The sequence below is a fragment of the Neolamprologus brichardi genome, chromosome 20 (assembly GCF_056152115.1).
Source record: "Neolamprologus brichardi isolate AB-2024 chromosome 20, ASM5615211v1, whole genome shotgun sequence".
Taxonomy (NCBI): domain Eukaryota; kingdom Metazoa; phylum Chordata; class Actinopteri; order Cichliformes; family Cichlidae; genus Neolamprologus; species Neolamprologus brichardi.
Genome location: NC_142123.1, coordinates 24,168,755 through 24,188,789, shown reverse-complemented (window position 1 = coordinate 24,188,789; position 20,035 = coordinate 24,168,755). Strand labels below are relative to the sequence as shown.

Below are 20,035 nucleotides of genomic sequence, written 5' to 3'. Positions count from 1 at the left end.
TATATATATTCTGATCCATGATAACATGAAAAGAACGTGTAAATAAATAGCAGCCTAATGATAGTCTTGCCTTGATGTGTTTCCCTCATGGAGTCTTGTCAACATATATACAGACATATGTATGTATATATGTATATGTGTGTGTGTGTGTCTGCGTATATGTGTATGTATGTAAGTATGTATGGCAGAACAGTGCTGAATAGTCTCTTATTTATGAAAGGAGATATTTAGAAACCCAGCTTACAAACATTTTTAAACTCTTTTGGGTTTTGGGGTTTTTTTGGTGTGAAGTGCTCTCAACCTACTTTACCCCTATTTTGATTTTGTGTTGGGAACGTGAAAAGATCAGTAACATGCCGTCTTAGTTTAAAAAAAAGTTGAATGACCAGAAGGGAATAGCTTGATTGAAAAATAGCCCATAGTTATTCATCATTAAAACACAACTTGATTATTGACTTAAGTTTATAAATGTATTAAATTACTTAAAGATGTGAGGAGGAGGTTTACAGTTTAAATTTTCTTCTGGGTACAACTTAATTATTTTTTTCGCCTCATAAAATCAAATTAGGGTAATGTCATTTCCAAAAACGTGATTCTTCTTTAATCTAAATTATTTGAAGTTGAGAAAATTATTTGATTTTAAAACTAGAAACTAGGGAAAATCATTTGCTCTTTTAATTTTTTTTAAGCTGCCACACTGCAGAGGAGACATGCTGTTGTAGTACTCGCATAATGTGACTTGGTAGCGTCTTACTGCAATGAGCAAGTCTCAAGCAGTATATGTTGCTGCAGAACTTTCAAATATCGGTCACAGATGTGTAAGTTAGCCACCCATTGTGCACCAATTTACCCTTTAAGTAGAAGCTGACCATTGGTAAATATGACAGTTCTAATGGATGCTCTATTCTTTCGTCCAAAGCATGCCAATTCCATGATTCATATTTTTATTTTTTATTTGTTTAAGTTAGAATTTTTTTTTTTTCGTATTTGTTAATGCAGGGTCAGAATATGTTTGCTTGCAATTTGGGTGTGACTCTGATCACAATATTTTGCACTATGGAATATTTTTGATCCAGGCAGCCAGAGGATCTGAAGATTAGTATTGGTTTTTAGATGTGTCCCCTTTGTACAAAGATTTTCTCTGAACTTTTCAGTTATATGTATCGTAAATGAGAAAATCTCCAATCTTTGCAATTGGTTCATAATTTGTTCAATCATTTGCCACACAGTTTTTAACACATTGGAGAACCTATCACTGTCGCCATTTCTGAAAATTTCAACTCCTTTTGGATGTTCTCCCAACAAGGTGCTAGAAACTAAATTAGTTTTGAGGCCTCAACAGGTTTTTTTTAAAGACTGAAACACATTTTCAAGATCATCATCTGACCCATATCCAGACGTCTTCCCATGCGGATGCTATTTTCAGTCCCATTTAATTCCCTAGCACTCGTGCATCTGTACTCCTTACCAGTTCTTTGTCCAGTATGTCAGCAGTATAGGGTTGTGGTGATGGATGTCAGAGATCACCTATGGGCAAAGTGAGCAGCTATAGCTCTCAGGTCAAGGCATTTTTTCACAGATCTCATTTCCCAAGTAATGCATTAAATTATCATTATTATGAGATTCATAAAAAATTGAATCTGCCTCGCTCTTGGTTCATTTTGCACCTCCACATATAGCCGACACTTGCAACACAGGTATCTGAGCATGCTTGGGTGCACACAAACAGGTACATGTCTGGACTTCTGTGCTGCTTTGAAGTCACTGAAGCAATGAAGCTCTACCATCTTCATCAAATGAGAAAAGATCTGTATTTTTCGACTGCTGGACTCAGCTGTCTAGGACTAGGCAGTTGAAAAATGAAAGTGTGACAGATGAAATATTTTACACGCAAAACACAAGCTGGACCGAAAATGTACTCCCGGTGTATGTGTTTCTCTTTCACCTGTGCCCTCTTCTCCTGCTTGGGCTACACAGTGTGCATTATTGAGGGTATGCTACTGGCCATTAGCAATGCCGAAAGCAACAGTATGGCATCTGGACTGTGGAGGAAATCACCCAACCATATTACAGTTATCCTTTAATTTGATTTTCATTTTGTGGAAGTGCATAACTTGCAGCGAGCAAAGATAGTGTTGCTTAAAAAAAATGTGTACTGCCACATAATGGCGTGCAATTATTTAGGTTAATTCCAGAACTCTGCGTGTTGATGGTCACAGTCTGAATTTGTAATACATTAATGTTTAGAACCTGGGTTCACGTTAAAACAGTTGTATATCACAAATGTCAACATGCAAGTGGTCTTCCAACGGGTGACTTAAAAATAGCAGCAGTGCTGAAAACCCAGAGATGTAAGAAAAGAGAACCTCAAAGAGAAGACTGACCCAGTTTCAATAACAGGATTATTATATTTTTACATAGACTAATTACTTATTTTAAATAAAAAGTATATACAGTGTATGCAGTATATTGTTTGTATCTCAGCTACTCATAGGTTTTATTGAGAAGAAAAATTTGGTTTGTGCAGTGGGAATAAAGCTAAAGCAAAAGTTGATTTTACAGATAACACTTAATTGCATTGTTGTAATAATTTCTTAGTGCTGGAGTCGTTGCAGTAAAAAAAACTATAAGATTTAAATTCAATTCAGTTTTATTTATATATAGCGCCAAATCACATCAATAGTTGCCTTGTAGCACTTTATGTTGTAAGGTAAAGAACCTACAATAATTATTTAAAAATCATTACAGTCATTGTTATTTTATCTTATTCTTTCTGCATATGGATGGATTAGATGGATTTGTATGCTTAAGAAAACTGCTGTAAAAAATATAGTTAAATTAGAAATCGCACTGTGTTTAAAATAAAAAAATCAGATGCATCCATTTTGACAGGGCCTTGTGATGGATGAGTATCTCCTGCTTGGAAAAATTACAAAATGAATAGAAAAGGAAATTATTACACCAGTCTGGCTAAAAAAGAAAGAAAAAAAGAGTGGTACAAAAATCTGTTGCTGTTAGTAAATACACCAATCAGGCATAACATTATGAGCTACTGCCTAAAACTGGGCATACACTGTGCGATTTTGAGACACTGGCCCATTTCGAGGCAATTTTTCAGTCGTGCGACCGTTTTGGGGATCGCCCCGAGTTCGGCCTTAACTGTGTGTCATGCATCGTGTTATATACATGGGGTAACGAGAAGCAATTAAAACCTCATGACCAGCTCCCAATCAGCAATCATATGGTCACAAGAAAATCAAACCTGTTTGAAATCCTGTCCCCCCCCCCCCCCCCCCCCCCCCCCCCCCCCCTCCCCGACGGTGAGGGTTTCAACGCAACCTCTCGCACGCGCAAACACTGAAATGGAAGTGAAAAAGACGGAGTAGCATGGCAGCGTGTAGAACTTTTCGATGTGGCCTCACAAAATTATCATGACCGCATCAACCATGAAAAGAGTTGGATGGACATTGCTGCTCAATTGCAGCAGCCTGGTCAATGTTTTTCATTAGCAATTTAGCAAAGTTGATGGTGGTGGTGGTGTGTGTGTCTGTGTGAGTGAAAGACAGAGAGAGGGGGAGAGCGAGTGACAGATTTTGTGTTATAAACCTCATGTTATAGACGCACAGTGTGAGCACTCAGGTCGCATCAGAGCATCGGGCCGTATAGTGTGAGACCGTGCATAGGGACCCATGAACTTCTAACCCCTGCGATTCAATTGTACAATTTGAGCAGGAGCTGAATAACGCAACTGAAAAATTTGCACAGTGTATGCCCAGCTTAATATTGTGTTACTGCCATAACAGCCTGTATTTGTTGAGGATGGACTCTATTAGACTTCTGAAGTTATGCTGTGGTATCTGACATCAAGATGTTAGCAACAGATCCTTTCAGTCCTGCAAAAAGCGAGGTGGGGCCTCCATGGATCAGACTTATTTGGCCAGCACATTCTACAGATGCTTGATTGGATTGAGTTCTAGGGAGATCAAACTCATTTTTGTACTCCTCAAACCATTGCTAAGCCATTTTTGCTTTGTGTCTTCCTGAAAGAGGCCACGGCCATGAAGGATTATTGTTTCTATGAAAGAGTGTACATGTTCTGCAACAACCCACCCGGCCATCCGCGTTTTGTAAAATAAAATGTGGTTCATCAGATCAGGTCACATTCTTCCATTCCCCTGTGGTCCAGTTCTGCTGGTCACGTTCCATTTTTTGGCGGTGGAGGGGGGTCACTACAGGCACCCTGACTAGTCTGTGGCTATGCAGCCCTTTACACAACAAACTCCAATGTACTGTACGAACCAGCATGAACTTTTTCGACAATTTGAGCCTCAGGAGCTTGTTTGTTGGAACAGACCACATGGAACAACTTTCACTCCCGAAATGCATTAGTGAGCCCTGCCCTCCCATGACCTGTTGCTAGTTCACCACTGTTCCTTGATTTAATCACTTTTGATAGATACTGCCTGCTGTAGACCCAGAACTCTTCACAAGAGCTGCAGTTTTGGAGATGTTCTGACCCAGTCATCTAGCCATCACAATTTGACTTTGATCAAAACTCAATCCTTACCCTTACCCATGTGTCCTACTTCTAAAACAGCAATTTTGGGGATAAAAATGTTCACTTGCCCCCTAGTTATATCCCACCCACTAACAAATGCCCATCATGAAGAGACAATCAGTATTATTCACTTTGCCTGACAGTAGTCATGATATTTTGCCAAATCAGTGTATATTAAGTATTCTACCTCAAGTCCATTGACAGAAAAAGGGGGGACTGCTGTCAGGTTGTGTTTGGGTATGCCTATGGTGCAGCTTTCAAAATGACCTCATGGGAGCTAGATACTGATTCATCGCTATTTAAACTTTAAGCCAACTGCAGTTAGCTGCCACATCGACGCTCTGTGTTTTTCACAGTGCAATAACTGATTTCCTGACAGATTTAGTACATCTGTCAGTAAATACACCAGAAAAACAACAAAAGCAATATTTACAATTAACACGTATAGTGAACAGGGAAAAGTAAAGCTGTTTTTACTGAAGTCTGCAGCAAATATCAGTTGTTGACACCTGGCCCACTCTTGTTTTTTCACTAATAGTAGGACACTATGAAGACACCTCATCTGATAGTGGTTAGGTTAATCAAAGAAATAGTAGATGGAGCCTTTGCCTTAAGTCCTCAGGAGGATCCTGAATGTCAACATATGTTTGTGTTCATTTTCATTATAATGATGTCTGACGGTATGGGACATTGGAAATTATGCAAAGGGTGAGAACAGGATTAAAGCAGAAATGTACCTTCAGAAGACCAAAGGCAGTTTGTGACTGAAAAACTTCCTTGCTGAACATTTATTGAAACTTCAGCACAAATACCTAAAGTGACGACATTCGTCATTTTAGTCAATAAATAAGGAGCTTCATAGATATGTGTTCTGAACAATTGAAAAGTATTTGCATCACAACTTTGCACCTACTCACTGTGGCAAATGCTTGTTTCTTTCTCACTTTGACTCACATACACAGTAGTCTAATCACACAAATAAAGATTCTTCATGATTTAGCTCATAGATGTGGAAAGTGTCTCACTTGCATGTTTGTTCCTTTGCTCTATCCTTATTTTTTTATATTGTTCATTTTGTCTTAAGCCTTTCTGCTTGTCACTGGACAAAAGAAAGCAGTGAAATCTCTGCAGATGACGCACTAAATCCCTGATCTTTTATTTTCTTGCTTTTCCAAATTCTTTTTACAATCTACGGTGCTTCCTGTCTCTCTGAAGATGTGTCATTGTTTCCTCTTTCTTTTATCAATTTGGGTTTTCTTTCTGGAAGTTCACTTTTTCTTTTCATTTAATTTTTATTGATGTAGTGCAAACTCACAATAAGTCACCTCAAGGCACCTTATAATCCAAGGTTAAGAGCCTACATTACTCATACAAAATCTCCTTGATTTCCTTCACATTGCATTGATTTAAGCCTCCTGCTTCATAATATTGGTCATGCCATACACTGACCTAAAAAAGCTCATCTTTCCCATTCTTGCTAAGCTGAGGCTACACTGTGCCATCCGTCCTAATCCCACAATAAATACTCAAACACTTCCACATGTGAACATTAAGACTTCCAAACCACACCATACAACGTCTGCAGGACTTTGTGTGGTCTTGCACAGGTTGGATGGTATTTGTCTGATATTCCAAATGGGACCAGTGTATTATATGTTATGCATAAAATTCATCAGTTTCAAAAGTGGAAAGGCTGAAAAATGCACACATTATTTGTGTTAGGTTTCAAAAGCTGTGTTTATATATAGCAATTTTAAAAGTTTTGCCTAACAGAGTAGTATGCAAAGCTGGGATGTTTTATAGCACTTGTGCAGTTTATCAATTTATATATGCAATACAAATTGCATATATTTTTTTTTGGTGTTTTATCTGTTGAACAAAAATAATTTATTCTCACAATAAAACTGAAGTTAAATATATAAATATTAAAATTATTAGCATGGTTAAATATGGGATTAACTATTTAGAATAACCTGTAATAGTCACATTACCTGTCCTCAGGGGCACTTTGATTATACAGGTTTACAGACAAGCCTTTATTGTTGTTTGTCTTTGGTTGAGCTAACATAAAATGTGGTCATTTCATTCAGCTGTAATTCATAAATAGCAACAATTAACTTTATATCAATACCAAGTTCAGGTTTTGGGCTGGATTATTAACATCCTTTAGGAAACATCCTCATCAATACAACTGGCTTTATATTGTAATGTTTTTGCTTATTATCCCAGTGGCTCTGCACTAATATATCAGAGCTATTTGTATGTGTCTTATGCACAGACAGCTATTTACACAGCAAGTCCAATACACAGTAGCAGGCAGTGTGATTTATGAAGATCTGATGTTAGTTTTTTGTATGAAATTTTATTTGGAAGAACTTGTGTTATTATGTCAGGCACAGGAAGTCAGTAGATTATGATTTTCCTCCTTATAGCAGAACTCTAAAGCACATTTATCAAACATTTTGTGTGCATGTGAAATTTGTAATCTAAATATAAAGGAGACATTGGGTCTATTTGTCAGTAGTTTGGAATCACAGAACTATGCCTTTGTGGTTAATTCTCATTCATAGTGATAAATGTGAAGTGTGTTCATGAGACTCAACACACTTTTTTTAATGCCTCAGCATTCCACAGTAAACAATAATTGCTGATAAATTTTAAAAAGCCTTTTTGGGGGAAAACAAATACACCCCAGGAGTGCAGAGGTTTTGGAAAGTCTATCCTTTTTTTGGTACAAGAGTTACCAAACACATAGTACTGAAGTCATACAAAATGTACATGGAATATAGATGTATACAAAAAAGGATCTTTTTCTTTTTCTTCCAGTGAGTGGAACCGGAAAACAATAACTGCACATATACAGTTCACTTGCTAGCATTACTCTGGATAGACAGAGTAATATGCCAGAATGAAAGTATTCATGGAGCAATGAGCAAACAAAGACTTCTCCACAATAGATTTCAAATATCCACCTATACTGGGCTTTATTGTGAACTCAGCATCTACAATAAATAAATAAAATGGATGATTGCCCCAACAATAGCATATAAAAACACATTTTACTAAGGTTTGATATTTGATCAACCAAGAATTAAACACATAAAACTCAGTGTATTCAGAATTGTTTGAACTTTAGCTCAGTTTGTTGTTGTTTTTTAATGCAAAACTGAAAAAAACAACAACAAATAAATTAAGATAAATGCAAGAATTCTCACTGCAAACAGTGAGGAGAGTAAAGCCAGGCAGTGCTAATGATGCTGAAAAGCAAAGATTAAGTGTAGCTGTACATGCAAATTTAAAATGCCTAAACTGCTCTTGGATTAATCATTGTAGCTCCAAAGTACAACATTTTACCTTGTTATCATTTAGAGTATGTTTAACCAGGCTGAATTGGTTAATCTAAAAAAACAAAAAAAAACAAATTAAGAAGTGCTATAAGTTTCCTTAATATCATTGTAGGGAAGCATTTGATGTATTATACAATAAAGTTTGTGTTTTTTTTAAACAGCAGGTTTATGTTAAATGTTCATGAGCCTGTACTCGTGAGTCTCTGTGCCTGTAATTCAGTTTTTGCCTCTTCTAATTTTACAGTCATAAAATCACCAAAAGGAATTTTTTAAAATTACCTAACCTATTATTATCTGGCCATATGAACTACAAGTTTATTCACACATCTGGCAATTTGAATCCGAATCTTATAGATGGGACTCTGAATCTGATACAAAACTTGTAAATCTTTATATTTACTGTTTAGTATCTGAGCAGTTAATGGGGTTCAAGACCAGTTTTTTATTCATGGATTTGCAGTAAGAAATTTACTTTTTTTTTTAAGATGCCACTTATTTGTTTATCTAGTGTGCCATGTTGGTTCTTATCACAGTTAGATTTATTTGATAGACTGTTCTGAGAAATTTCTTCATATTTACAGAATGGCCTCTTGTGCTTTTTTTTTTCTAACAGCTAATAAGGACAGTGAACAGGTAGAGGCTGAGAAGGAAGCTGTATCTCCTTCAGCACAATCTCCAGAAGACCCTTCACTAGATGCAAGTCTCCTTTCTAAACCTACCACTGAAGCAGCCCAGCCACAAAGCCACTGTGAAGAAGGAGCAAAGGAAACTGTAAACAGTGACTTGCCAAAGCATCAGTCATCAGAATCAGATCCCCTAATAACATCCGCCCCAGAAAAATCTAGCCCGACTCCAGCCACATCGTCCCCAACCACCTCAGCGCGCAGACATCATGAGACTGGGGCTCTTATGATAACAAAGACCACATATGTTATACCAAAGAAGCAGTCTGGATCTCAGTCTCCATCAAGCCACACGTTAGTCTCAGCATCATGCCAGAAGCAGTCTTCAGCCCCCACACCCTTGAATGAAACCCGAAATCTGCCGGTGCCACCCGCACCCAGTGCACCCTCCTCCAGGCCCTCTCAACCCAATAACCAGGTCAGACAGAGTATCCAGCGCTCTCTCACCAGCATCCTGTTCAAAAGGTGAGAACTATATCACTGATTAAATGAAAGTTACAGCCTTAGGTTTTTTTATTGCACATATTCTGCTTTTTTGGGGGAGTAAATGTAACATGAGATTATTAAAAACATATAATAATAGGCAATGACACTTGAGCAGGCAGTAATGAACTGTGCTGAGGGAACCAACATTTGTTTTATTTGCCTTCCACAATTCAGAATCATTCTCATCTAGGTGACTGGTTATTAAGTAGCATTACCAACACAGTGTAAATAAGTGTCCTAGACAATTTAACAGTTTTCTCAAACTAAGCTTTAATTTTTTTAAATAAATGTCTCTCAGTCTTGAAAAACAGCATCTCTTTTTCTTTTTCCATTTGTTAAGGGTGTGTGAATGTGAGGATTTGGAGATGTCTGAGAGCGAAGCTGCAAAGCTTGTTGCAAGCATTGAGATGGAGATGTTTGACATATTTCGCAACACAGACAGCAAATACATGAACAAGTACAGAACTATAATGTTCAACCTAAAAGACCCAAGAAACAAGGTATGTTGAAATTTGTTAACACCAATTTTAGTTTATGTACATATAAATATAAATCAAATTGACAATCTACTTCTTTATGTCTTCTAGGGCTTGTTATACTGTGTGGTACATGGCGATATCAATCCTTTCAGACTAGTTAGGATGAGCCAGAAGGATATGCAGGCTACCAAGGCACCTGAGCCAAGTGTAAAAGAAACAACAGTGGTAAATAATATTAGTCATAAACCATATCAGTGAAATAAAATTGTATTGTATGCTTCTACTTGATACCAGGCCTGATAAAGATCAGCCAATGCTTTTGTCATAAGTGATTATCTTAAATGGTTGCTTATGTCTTTCTAGGTTAAGGATACAGCTGCTAAAATAAGTTTGCCCAAGCCTGAAGCAGTTAAGGTTGATTTACCCAGTTTGAATCCTGCAAAATCTGACAGAAAACCTGATAGCATGGTACGTACCTATCTTATTTAAATTAAACAGGTGGATATACAGTTTTTATGGTGATTATGCTGTGTCTTTTACATCATTTTTTTTCATGACGCGTTACATCAATATCAACTAAGAATTGTTTTTTGTGTTCTTGTGTTGGTATATGTTGCTTTACAGGAACAGAAGAGAAGTCTTCCTGCTCTTGCAGTCAAGCCCAGGGCAAGCCAAACAAGCCTGGCCAATGCAGTGCCAGATGTTCTTGCCTGCATGCTAAAAGACACAACATCAGAGCACAAAACTCATCTATTTGACCTAAAATGCAAGATATGCACAGGTAAATTTCAAAAACGATGAGAATAAATGTAAAAACTACTAGACATCATTATCTGCTGATTAGCTGTTGAATTCAGATTTTCAAAAGTAGTTTGTCGTTCCTTCCTAAAGGCCAAATGCAACCTATGGACGAGGAGGAACCTGCAAAGAAAAAATCCAAGCTATCTGTATCCAGAGATAAGCACGAACCATCTTGGAGAAAGTCTGCAGGGGATGACTCCCCACTTCTGGCACCACCTGACTCTCCTGACATGGATTCTCCAGCATCCAACCTATTGGACCCTTCATCCCATTTCAATATTGATTCTGCTGCACTGACTATAGTGGAATCACCTGCTTCTCCTATAATGGATTCTCCAGCCTCCCCCACTTTAGAATCTCCTGCTTCTCCTACCATAGAGTCCCCTGCATCCCCAACTCCAGATACCTCTAAAGCTACTGCACCAAAAAGACCATATATACCAGTTTTGGTTCCACCTGTTTCCACGGTAACCATTACACAGCGTCGTGATCCCCGCACTGCAAACAGGTTCTCAGCTTCGTCTAGTAGCACCTTTGGTCCCAGTAACACAACTCATAAACGGGCTGCTCCTTATGCTCTTGTTAAAGAAAACATTGCATCGAACGTAGCATCATCACTACCACCAACCAAAACAGTACCTAAATCCATCTTAATGAAGCCATCTTCTACTGCTGATCCCAGACTTTATGGCCCACGCTCGAGGTATAAAGAACTCCAAGCCAATGTATTTTTGCTTTTTGTTTTTTGTTTTAAATTTGTCCAGAAGCTGGGCATTGTTTACATATGATTGTTGTGGTTTCTGTTTCAGAACCGTGATCTCTGAATCTCCAGCTGATGGTGAGACAACTCAGTTCCTGGCAAAGCAGGAAATACTGTGGAAGGGTTTTCTAAACATGCTCACTGTAGCCAAGTTTGTCACCAAGGGATATCTGGTGTCAGGATCTGCTGAAAATCTTAAAGCGGTATTGTAATGCATGATATTAATTACATTTTTTACTGGCTATATCAAAAGGATTTATAATTGTCACTGGGTGGAGATATAAAAAGCATTTATTTTTGTGGTTTGTATAGGATCTACCTGACACTATACAAATTGGAGGACGAATCATGCCTCAAACAGTGTGGGACTACGTTGCAAAACTAAAGACCTCAGTTACAAAGGCAAGCAGAATATACTGTATTTCTTTTTGCATCTTACCACATATAATAATGTTGAGGCTACATCAGTATTTTACATGCACTTTTGTTTGCTTTGTATTTGTTAGGAGTTATGTGTGATCCGGTTTCACCCTGCAACAGAGGAAGAGGAGGTCGCCTATGTCTCCCTTTTTTCCTATTTCAGCAGCAGAGGTCGTTTTGGTGTGGTCGCCAATAGCAGCCGTTCCATCAAAGATGTATACCTTGTCCCACTCAGTGCAAAGGAACCAATCCCATCTATGCTACAACCTCTTGAAGGACCAGGTGTGAAATGTTTTGACTGCTGCCTATTCATAAATAATTGACATTTTTCTGTTTTATATGTTTGAATATGTGAGGGTTCATACCAAAACCATACCAGAGAGTTGTTAGCCTTAGTGTGTTTTCTAATGTGTTATCTAATTTTTTTCCAGGACTTGAAAGAAACCGGCCCAATCTTCTTCTTGGTCTAGCAATCGTCCAGAAGGTCAAACGTCCAGGAAGTTTGCCACAGGAAATGGAAGACAAAAGACCCAAAGTTCATATGTCCAAGGACCCTATGTGGATCCCAAAACCACCAGTCCTTTACGGTTCTGACAAATTGGAGATATTCCAACCCTATGATCCAGAGACTCCTGCTAGTACCACCCCTCCTGGTTCACCATCATGCCCTGGGTCACCAACAGACTCTTCCTCCTCTGGCTCAGTCACCATACCATCTCTATTAACTTCCGTTAAAGCGGCCCCTTCTGTTTCTACCTCAGCCACTATTGCTGCAACACAGTCCACCTTTAACAGCAGCTCTGATAAAAATCCCATTACTGCATCCAGTGATAAGACACCACTACAGACAATCTTGAGTACCTTGTTTCGTGGTAATCAGGCTGACTCCACTGTCTCTGATGGACGTTCTACAAAAACAACAGTAACTGCTAAGAAGAACCCAGTGCTTTCTGGATCAGTGGTGGATCCAATTGTCCAACAGTATGGACACAAAACCAAAGCCAAGGAGATTGAAGATGAAAATGACTTTGACCGACCATATGACCCAGAGGAAGAATATGATCCAGCAATGGGATATGCAACCGTTGCTCCACAGACCACAGAAAAAATTAAAGCTGATGCCCCAGCATTATCAAGCTTTGTGGAAGATGATGTGGCCTATGATCCAGAGGACGACACTATCTTTGAAGATATTCAAAGTAATACTCCTGTAGCAAAGCCCCCTGTTACAACTCAAACATTTGATTCTCCATCATGCCCAGCGACGGTTTCCACTTCTTCCCCAGCACAAACTTCTGCTGCAGTTGCAGTCATGCCACACCTCCCTACAGGCACAGTGGTTGTCTCAGCTGCAACACTAAGTGAACAACAGAGGATGCTTGAGGAACTCAATAAACAAATTGAAGAGCAAAAACGGCAGTTAAAAGAGCAGGAGGAAGCACTACGTCAGCAGAGAGAGGCTGTGGGAATGTTCATGGCTCACTTTTCTGTTTCGGATTCACTTATGTCTCCCCCACAAAAATCTTTGCCGCTTAACCAACTGTCCTCTCTGCAGAAAGGTATTATAACAACAGAGTCAAAATCTTCAGAAACAACAGACAAGGCTACCCCCCTTACAGAGACTGTGGACAATTCAAATTTGGATTCACAAGCTGTGAAAGTAGAAGACGCAACACCTGTCAAAAATTTAGGAAATGATACAGATGGTGTTGCAAAGCAAGATGAAACACAGAAAGGTGTGGAATCTGACAAATATTCATCTGCTGGAGAGATTGAAGATTCTGATGTAGCTTATGATCCTGAGGATGAATCACTTTTCAATGAAATTCAAGATGATGTTTTTAAGGGGGGAACTGTAACAACTATTGACTCTCTGTCTAGAGCAAGGTATGGTGGCTCTCACAAGGGTATGTCTCCAAATTCATACCACAGTAGAAAACGAAGGTCCTCACCAAAAAAGCGGAGTCATCGGGAAAGGGACCGCTACAGAAGTCCTTCAAGACAGTCACAGCATCGTTCTCGTTCCCGGTCCCGAAGACGCAGAGAAAAGGATAGACACAGAAAGAGTGAAAGAGACAGGTCAAGACACAGAGTTAGAGATCCATCTGAACGGCAGGGACGCCATCGCAAAGATCATACCACACGCCGGCATTCTCTTGGGCGTAGAAGATCCCCATCTTCTTCTACAAAAACAGAATCTGTGTCAGTTTCACCAAAACTGAACAGAGGACCCTTGCCTCAGGTCCCTGAGAAATCAAAACATGCAAGTGTTCCATGCAGTTCTCTAGACTCTGCTGGACAATTTGAAGAGAGTAACATATCACATGTTACAATCAAAAGTGATCCAGATGGACAAAAATCAGAGTGTAATCATGTTGAGATCTCTGAAAAACACTCACACGAACCTCTATGTAATGTGAAGCTTGAGATTTCCGAACCACCAAAATTTCAGGAGCTTCAAAAGATTTCACTGAGTGACCATGATATGACACAGCAAAATAAACTCTATAAACAGGACAATTTGTTTCACAGCAAACTTGACAGTACAATTCCTCTTAGAGAAATTGATCCACCTATTCGAGATTCTCCCCAAAGCCCAGATCCAGAACCACAGTTTGTGAAACCTAGCAGCATAGAAAAGAATGACTCTGTTAAAACTGATGAAGTCAGCGATTCAAGGGAAGATATTAGAGTCTTTGAAAATAATTGTTTGCCAATTTGTGGTCAAGCAATTGTGTCTGTTGGAGATGTGATCTCAAATATTAAAAGCATGGATTTTAGAGCATTGAATCTGAAAGCTTTTGGTGCCAAGGGACAAGGTCTGACAGAGACACATAATGAGACACTAGCAGACAATCCTTGCTTCAAGCATTCAGAAACAAAGGGTCAAGAGGGAGGATATTCAAATCCAAGTACAATCTTAGGAATGAGAGAACAAGGTATTCAACATCAAAATACTGTAATAACTGGTTCATGGCCAGCCTTGAGAGATTCAGAAATGAGAAGTGAAGCACAAGATAGTAATAATGCTGGTGTGCCTTTTATTTCTGGTGTAAATCCAGAAATAAAATGCCCAAGTCCTGATGTTAGACAAAATATTGTACCTACTGTTACAAATTTGTATATGGGGGAGGCAAGCCTCCAGCGCAAAAGACAAGTTAACATCATGAAGGGCCCTTTGTCTGACAGATCTGCACCTGGTAATGTTGGTACAGGTCCAAGGGATTCTTTATCAGCTGTGTATCATCTAAATACAGATATGAAGGGGCTGTTTGAAGTTAATGAGAGAAACCAAAATGTTAGTTGTGTGCAGGAAGGTTTACAGTGTCCAAAGACAAATGAACATAGATCAGAGCCAGAAAACACAGATATCAGCAAAGATGTGAAAAAAATGGAAACAAAGCAGTCATTTGGGGGTCCACAGGTAGAAGCTATGGCTCCAGATAGTAGTGGAGGTGGTAGAGGACAAAAAGATAAAGATGAAGGTCAGATTTTTAGATCTGATGTAAGTAGTGGGATGAGGGAGTCAAGTCCATTGTTTATGGGCTTAGGAAGACCTCCTAGGCAGTCAAGACAAGATGGCAGTATGGCTTTTGAAGAAAGGTGCCCCCGTAAAAGTACTCTTCAGCCACATGGCACAAATGCAGAGTTTGGCAAGCTTGGTGGCAGTCATGCAGATGCAGTTAATTCAAACATGTTGAATTCAGATTGGAGAGGTCAAGGACTAAGGGATCAGGGGAATCAAAATAAACATATAAGTGCTCCAGATTGGAATGGCCCAGGATCAGACATAAGAGATCATTGGAGAGGGTCAGATTCAGTCAGGGAAGCGCCATTGGTACAAGATGAATGGAGTGTCCATTTGTCTGATAGAAGAGGTTCAAACATGGAAAGCCAGGGACCATACACAGGAGGGAGTGGAGGCCCAGAATTCGGACAACCAGGGGCTGAAATGAGAGGTCCAAACATGCAGTATCCAAAGCTTAATAGTGGAGGACCAGAGGACTCACACCTCATGGAAGGAGGACTTGAAAGGATAGACCCCATTATAGACAATCAAGGACCTGACTTAGGAATACCAGGGGCTTCAGATTTTGTGGGACCAGAACCTAAAAGAAGAAGTGTAGCCATGGAGGTTGCTGGACCTGACAGAAGAGGTCCTGTGGGTCCACATTTTAGAGGATTAGGACCTGAGAAAAAAGGTCCACATATGGAGCAAAAAGTACATGACATCAGGGGTCCTGGTGGTTCAGATTTCAGGGGAACCTGGGGTGAAAGGATGGGTCTGGATATGGCTGGTCCAGGGTCTGATAGTAGAGGTCCAGGAATTGAAAGGAGAAATTCCATGGAGGATCCTGGGACTAATAGGAGAGGGCCTGGGTGTCCAGAATTTAAAGTACCAGGGCATGAGAGGGAAAGTATGTCTATCAAAGGTCCTGGACATGAGAATAGACGACCTGGAGGTCCTGATATCAGCAGGCTAGGGTCTGATTGTAGAGGTCTTGCTATGGGGCCTGGCAGAGTTTCACAAGGTCCAGATTTTAGTGGGCCAATACATGAAATACCACATTTTCCTATGCATAGCCAAGAACCTGAAAGGAGAGGACCTGGAGAAATAAACACAAGTGGACAGGGTCCTGACAGGAGAGGTTCACATATTGGTGTTGCTGGGCCTGAAAGAATTGGTCCAGGTGTGGGAGATCTAGGGCCTCACAACAGAGGACGAGGTGGACCACATTTCAGGGGTCGTGGAAAAGAAGTTGGGTATCAAAATATGGAGATTCCAGGGCCTCATAGGAGGGGTCCAGAATTTGGTGCACAGCGGGTGGAAAGGCCAGGTTCTGGTGTGGATCCTGGGCCTGACAGAATAACTCTAATAGGTCCAGACTACAGTGAAAAAAGATATCCAGACATGGAGGGCTCAAGACCAGGTTGGAGAAAATCAGATGGCCCTGATTTCAGAGTTCCAAGCTACAAACATGAAAGTTCAAATACTGAAGATCCAAGACATGGGGGAAGGGATGACTGGGTAGCATGTGAACCTATTCAAGAAAACCCAGATTACCATGCCCCAGAACCTGATAGATTGGGCCAGAGCTTTAGAGGTCGAAGGCCTATGAGGAAAAACATTAGAAGACCAGGGCCCGGTTTCTGGGGTTCTGCTCCTGAGAGGAGAGGGCCAGACACAGAGGAACAAAGGTCAGATGAAAGAAGGACCAATATAGAATTCTTAGGACAAGACAGAGAATGCTCAGTGGATGACTGGGAAACATATGCTAGTAGAGGATTTGGATCTATCCAAGAGGGTCAAGATGAACAGGACCAAGAAGATATTAATCAAGGCCTATTTAGTGAATGGAGAGGCCCTGAAAGTAGTGGACCAGGTCCCATGCAGAATAGACCCAGTATGTTATTTCAAGGACCTGTAAGGGGTCGTAGACATAACTGGAATGCTCCTGGCTGCAGAAGTGCAGGGCCTGTTGAAGAAAATCCAGATATGGTATGCCCAGGGCCAAGTAGAGGAGGTCATGGAAATGATTGGACAGAGCTTGACAGAGAGGGTGCTGGGGAATTTTTTACAGGAGAAAGAGATCTAGACAATAGAGGACAAGACAGAAAAGCAGGGCCAGGATCACATATGCACAATCATCCAGATATAGGAAACGACTGGAGGCTGCCAAGTGTCAGGGGGAAAATGAGAGGGCCAAACATTGAAGGGCGTGGGGCTCTCAGAGGAGGTCCAGGCCTGATGAATTCATGTCTAAACAGGAGGCAATTTGAGATGGAAGGCCCTGATAGAAGACCTCCAGCAGGTCGAGATCTAGGACCCCCAGGACCTGCAAACAGAAATCTAAGCATTGAAGCTCCAAGGTGTGATGGGAGATTTTCAGATAGTGGTGATCTAAGATCTGAAAGGCATAATGTAGAACCTGAAAATCCTGAACCAGGTAGACAAGGATTTGATTTCAGAAGGGAAAGTAGAGGTCCAAAAATGAGAAGTTTGGGGCCCAATAAAACAGACAGCAGGGGGCCATCACCTCAGCGTTCAGATTTTAGAAATGGACCTGGTAGGTGGGATGACAACACTAGGTCTGAGTCAGATCCAAATAATGACATGCAGGTGTCAGATATAAGGGGGGCAGGTTATGTTAGTAGGGGCCCAAATATAAGGGGGAGAGATCCCAGGCAGAGAGATCAAACACCCATTAATGAACGAAGAGGTCCTCGTCCCATTGCAAGATTCCAAAGTCCTGGAGATCCACATTTGGCACAGTTTAATAGGCCCCGTGGCCCAGGTCCAAATAGCGGAGGAAAACCATTCCCTGGTTTTGAAAACCCACAAAATCAGCAAGCCATAAGACCTCAAAGACACAGAGGTGCCTTACTTCCCACTCCAAAAGAAGGTCTCATACGTTTCCCCAAAATATGATTGCTTGGATTTTGGCATGAAACTAAAACACATTTCCAACAGACAGAGCGGAGTAGATGTAGGTAAATTGATAACATGTAAAGAATGGGTAAAACCTGCTTGTAAGAAAGTAGAAAGAAAATAGCACACCTGAAGGTCCAATCATAAGGGAAGAAGAAACAAAGGATAAAGTCAATTTTGGGGGAAAAAATAATAATGGGTTTCAGAATTTTAAAAAACAAACAATTAACCTCTATTATCAGTGTTGGAAATTAAAGCAATGGTGAGCCAGATTAGTCTCTGGGAAAAACATGCAGACCTTTAAGGACCTAAAGCTGAAGAATCAGACATCTAAAATTGCTTAGCATTGTTAGACTTGACAGAGATACCTTATCATAATGCCCAATGAATGTATTTCTTTTCTCACTGAGAGTGACTACCCATGTGCTTGTTAAATTTTAATATGACATACAGGCAAAGCCATGCAAAAAAATCCAACTTTGTAACTTGATAGAAAAGTGCTCAGAGATTACCATTTAAGTTTATTGTGTTGTAGTTTTTCTGTTTTCAAAGTAGATGCTTTTGTTATTGTTTTTTTGATTATTAGTAAAAGTCCTGCTAAATATAATTTTCAGTTGTAAATTTAACTTTATTTGTATTTGTAGATTGACAAAGTCATAAATGTTTTGTACAGAAAATGTACAGTTTTTTTTTCTGTGTTTGTTTTTTTTAATAGCCAGACTGTCAATATGGTAGCCCTCATCTTCTTTTATGTAGTTCTGTTGGTTAAAAATGACCCGTTCCATTTCTTTTAGAATGCAAGAAGTCAATAAAGTAACACACTTTATATGAAGTCTTATTTTATCACATTTAGATTGATAGCTTGAAACCAGTTAATTTAACAAGCAAATCTCATATCAAAGAAAAGTGACAGTTTTACTACCTTTGTGGCAATAAATTATTCTGAGACATAAAAGCTGGATTATTTTAAATACAAACTGCTAAAACTATTTGGTTAAACATTTCAGATCTTCTGATCACTGTAAAGATTACTCATGACTCTGAGGTATTGTTACTGGTTGTCTTGTAAAGTGGGTGCTGATTCACACACACACACACAATGGATTCAAACTTCAGGCAAATTAAGGCAATACTTAATTAGTTTTTAGGTTTTCGAGGCCTCTTGCTGGGTAGTCTGGAAATCACAATAAGCGAAAGTGGGTCTACATATTTTCTGTAACCCTCCACATGTGTAAAACTTGTATTGCAGGAGTCTAGTTTAACTCAAGCATTGTTACTTCTGTTCTGTTGTTTTCTGTCATTTTACTTAGGATTAATTTCTCTGTTTTCCATAGTAGTGTAATTCTCAGGTCTTAAGAGATAATCTGTATAAAGTTTGAACTGCAACTGGAAATCTTTTATTTAAAATAAACAAGGAAGTCATTACAGTTTTTGCAATGTGAATGAGTATTGCGGAACAGTTTTTGTTATGTAGAAAAGTACTATGTTGGCCAGTTGTGCTGTTAGGGGTGGTGATTAAACTTCTTTTTTTTGTAATATATATTTAATTCATTTTCTCAACGACTTATGGAAGGTAGGGTCATTTGTGTGGGGGAAACCTGTTCCAGGTTGCTCAGAGCAGGAGAAGAGGTAAATCTGGAAAGTTCACCAGACCATAACAGGTTTAAAACATGAGACATAGTCTGTTTTGGACCCCACGAGGTTCAAACTAGATAGTTATTTTATATATCTGGGTGCAAATGCTTTTATTAATTTAAAAAATTAAGGTCTTTCAGTTTTTATGAATCCAATAATCAAAACAGAAAATCTGGAAATCTATATATCTGTATCTATCTATCTATCTATCTATCTATCTATCTATCTATCTATCTATATATATATATATATATATATAGAGAGAGAGAGAGAGAGAGAGAGAGAGAGAGAGAGAGAGAGAGAGAGAGATATACATATATGCATGTATGTATAAATGTAGTTGTCTAACCAAGAAATTTCACGATGCTGCAATCAATGTATTTACATATTCTGTTTTTTGTATAAAAATGTAACATATTTAACTATTTTTGATCAA

The 20,035-nt window shown here is 39.3% G+C and overlaps 1 protein-coding gene across 5 annotated transcripts in view; it reads left to right on the top strand.

Annotated features, from left to right (window-relative positions):
• si:ch73-181d5.4 (uncharacterized) overlaps positions 1 to 19,716 on the top strand; it is a 32,120-nt gene extending 12,404 nt beyond the window's left edge. For all 5 annotated transcript variants that reach the window (XM_006796493.3, XM_006796492.3, XM_006796494.3 and 2 more), the window contains 10 exons: positions 8,519 to 9,053; positions 9,415 to 9,574; positions 9,662 to 9,778; positions 9,917 to 10,021; positions 10,178 to 10,334; positions 10,445 to 11,057; positions 11,164 to 11,317; positions 11,427 to 11,516; positions 11,621 to 11,816; positions 11,966 to 19,716. In XM_006796493.3, the coding sequence (XP_006796556.2) occupies positions 8,519 to 9,053; positions 9,415 to 9,574; positions 9,662 to 9,778; positions 9,917 to 10,021; positions 10,178 to 10,334; positions 10,445 to 11,057; positions 11,164 to 11,317; positions 11,427 to 11,516; positions 11,621 to 11,816; positions 11,966 to 17,964 (8,126 nt within the window). In that variant the 3' untranslated portion in view covers positions 17,965 to 19,716. The remainder of the gene's footprint in view (positions 1 to 8,518; positions 9,054 to 9,414; positions 9,575 to 9,661; positions 9,779 to 9,916; positions 10,022 to 10,177; positions 10,335 to 10,444; positions 11,058 to 11,163; positions 11,318 to 11,426; positions 11,517 to 11,620; positions 11,817 to 11,965) is intronic.
• The last annotated feature ends 319 nt before the right edge of the window (positions 19,717 to 20,035 follow it).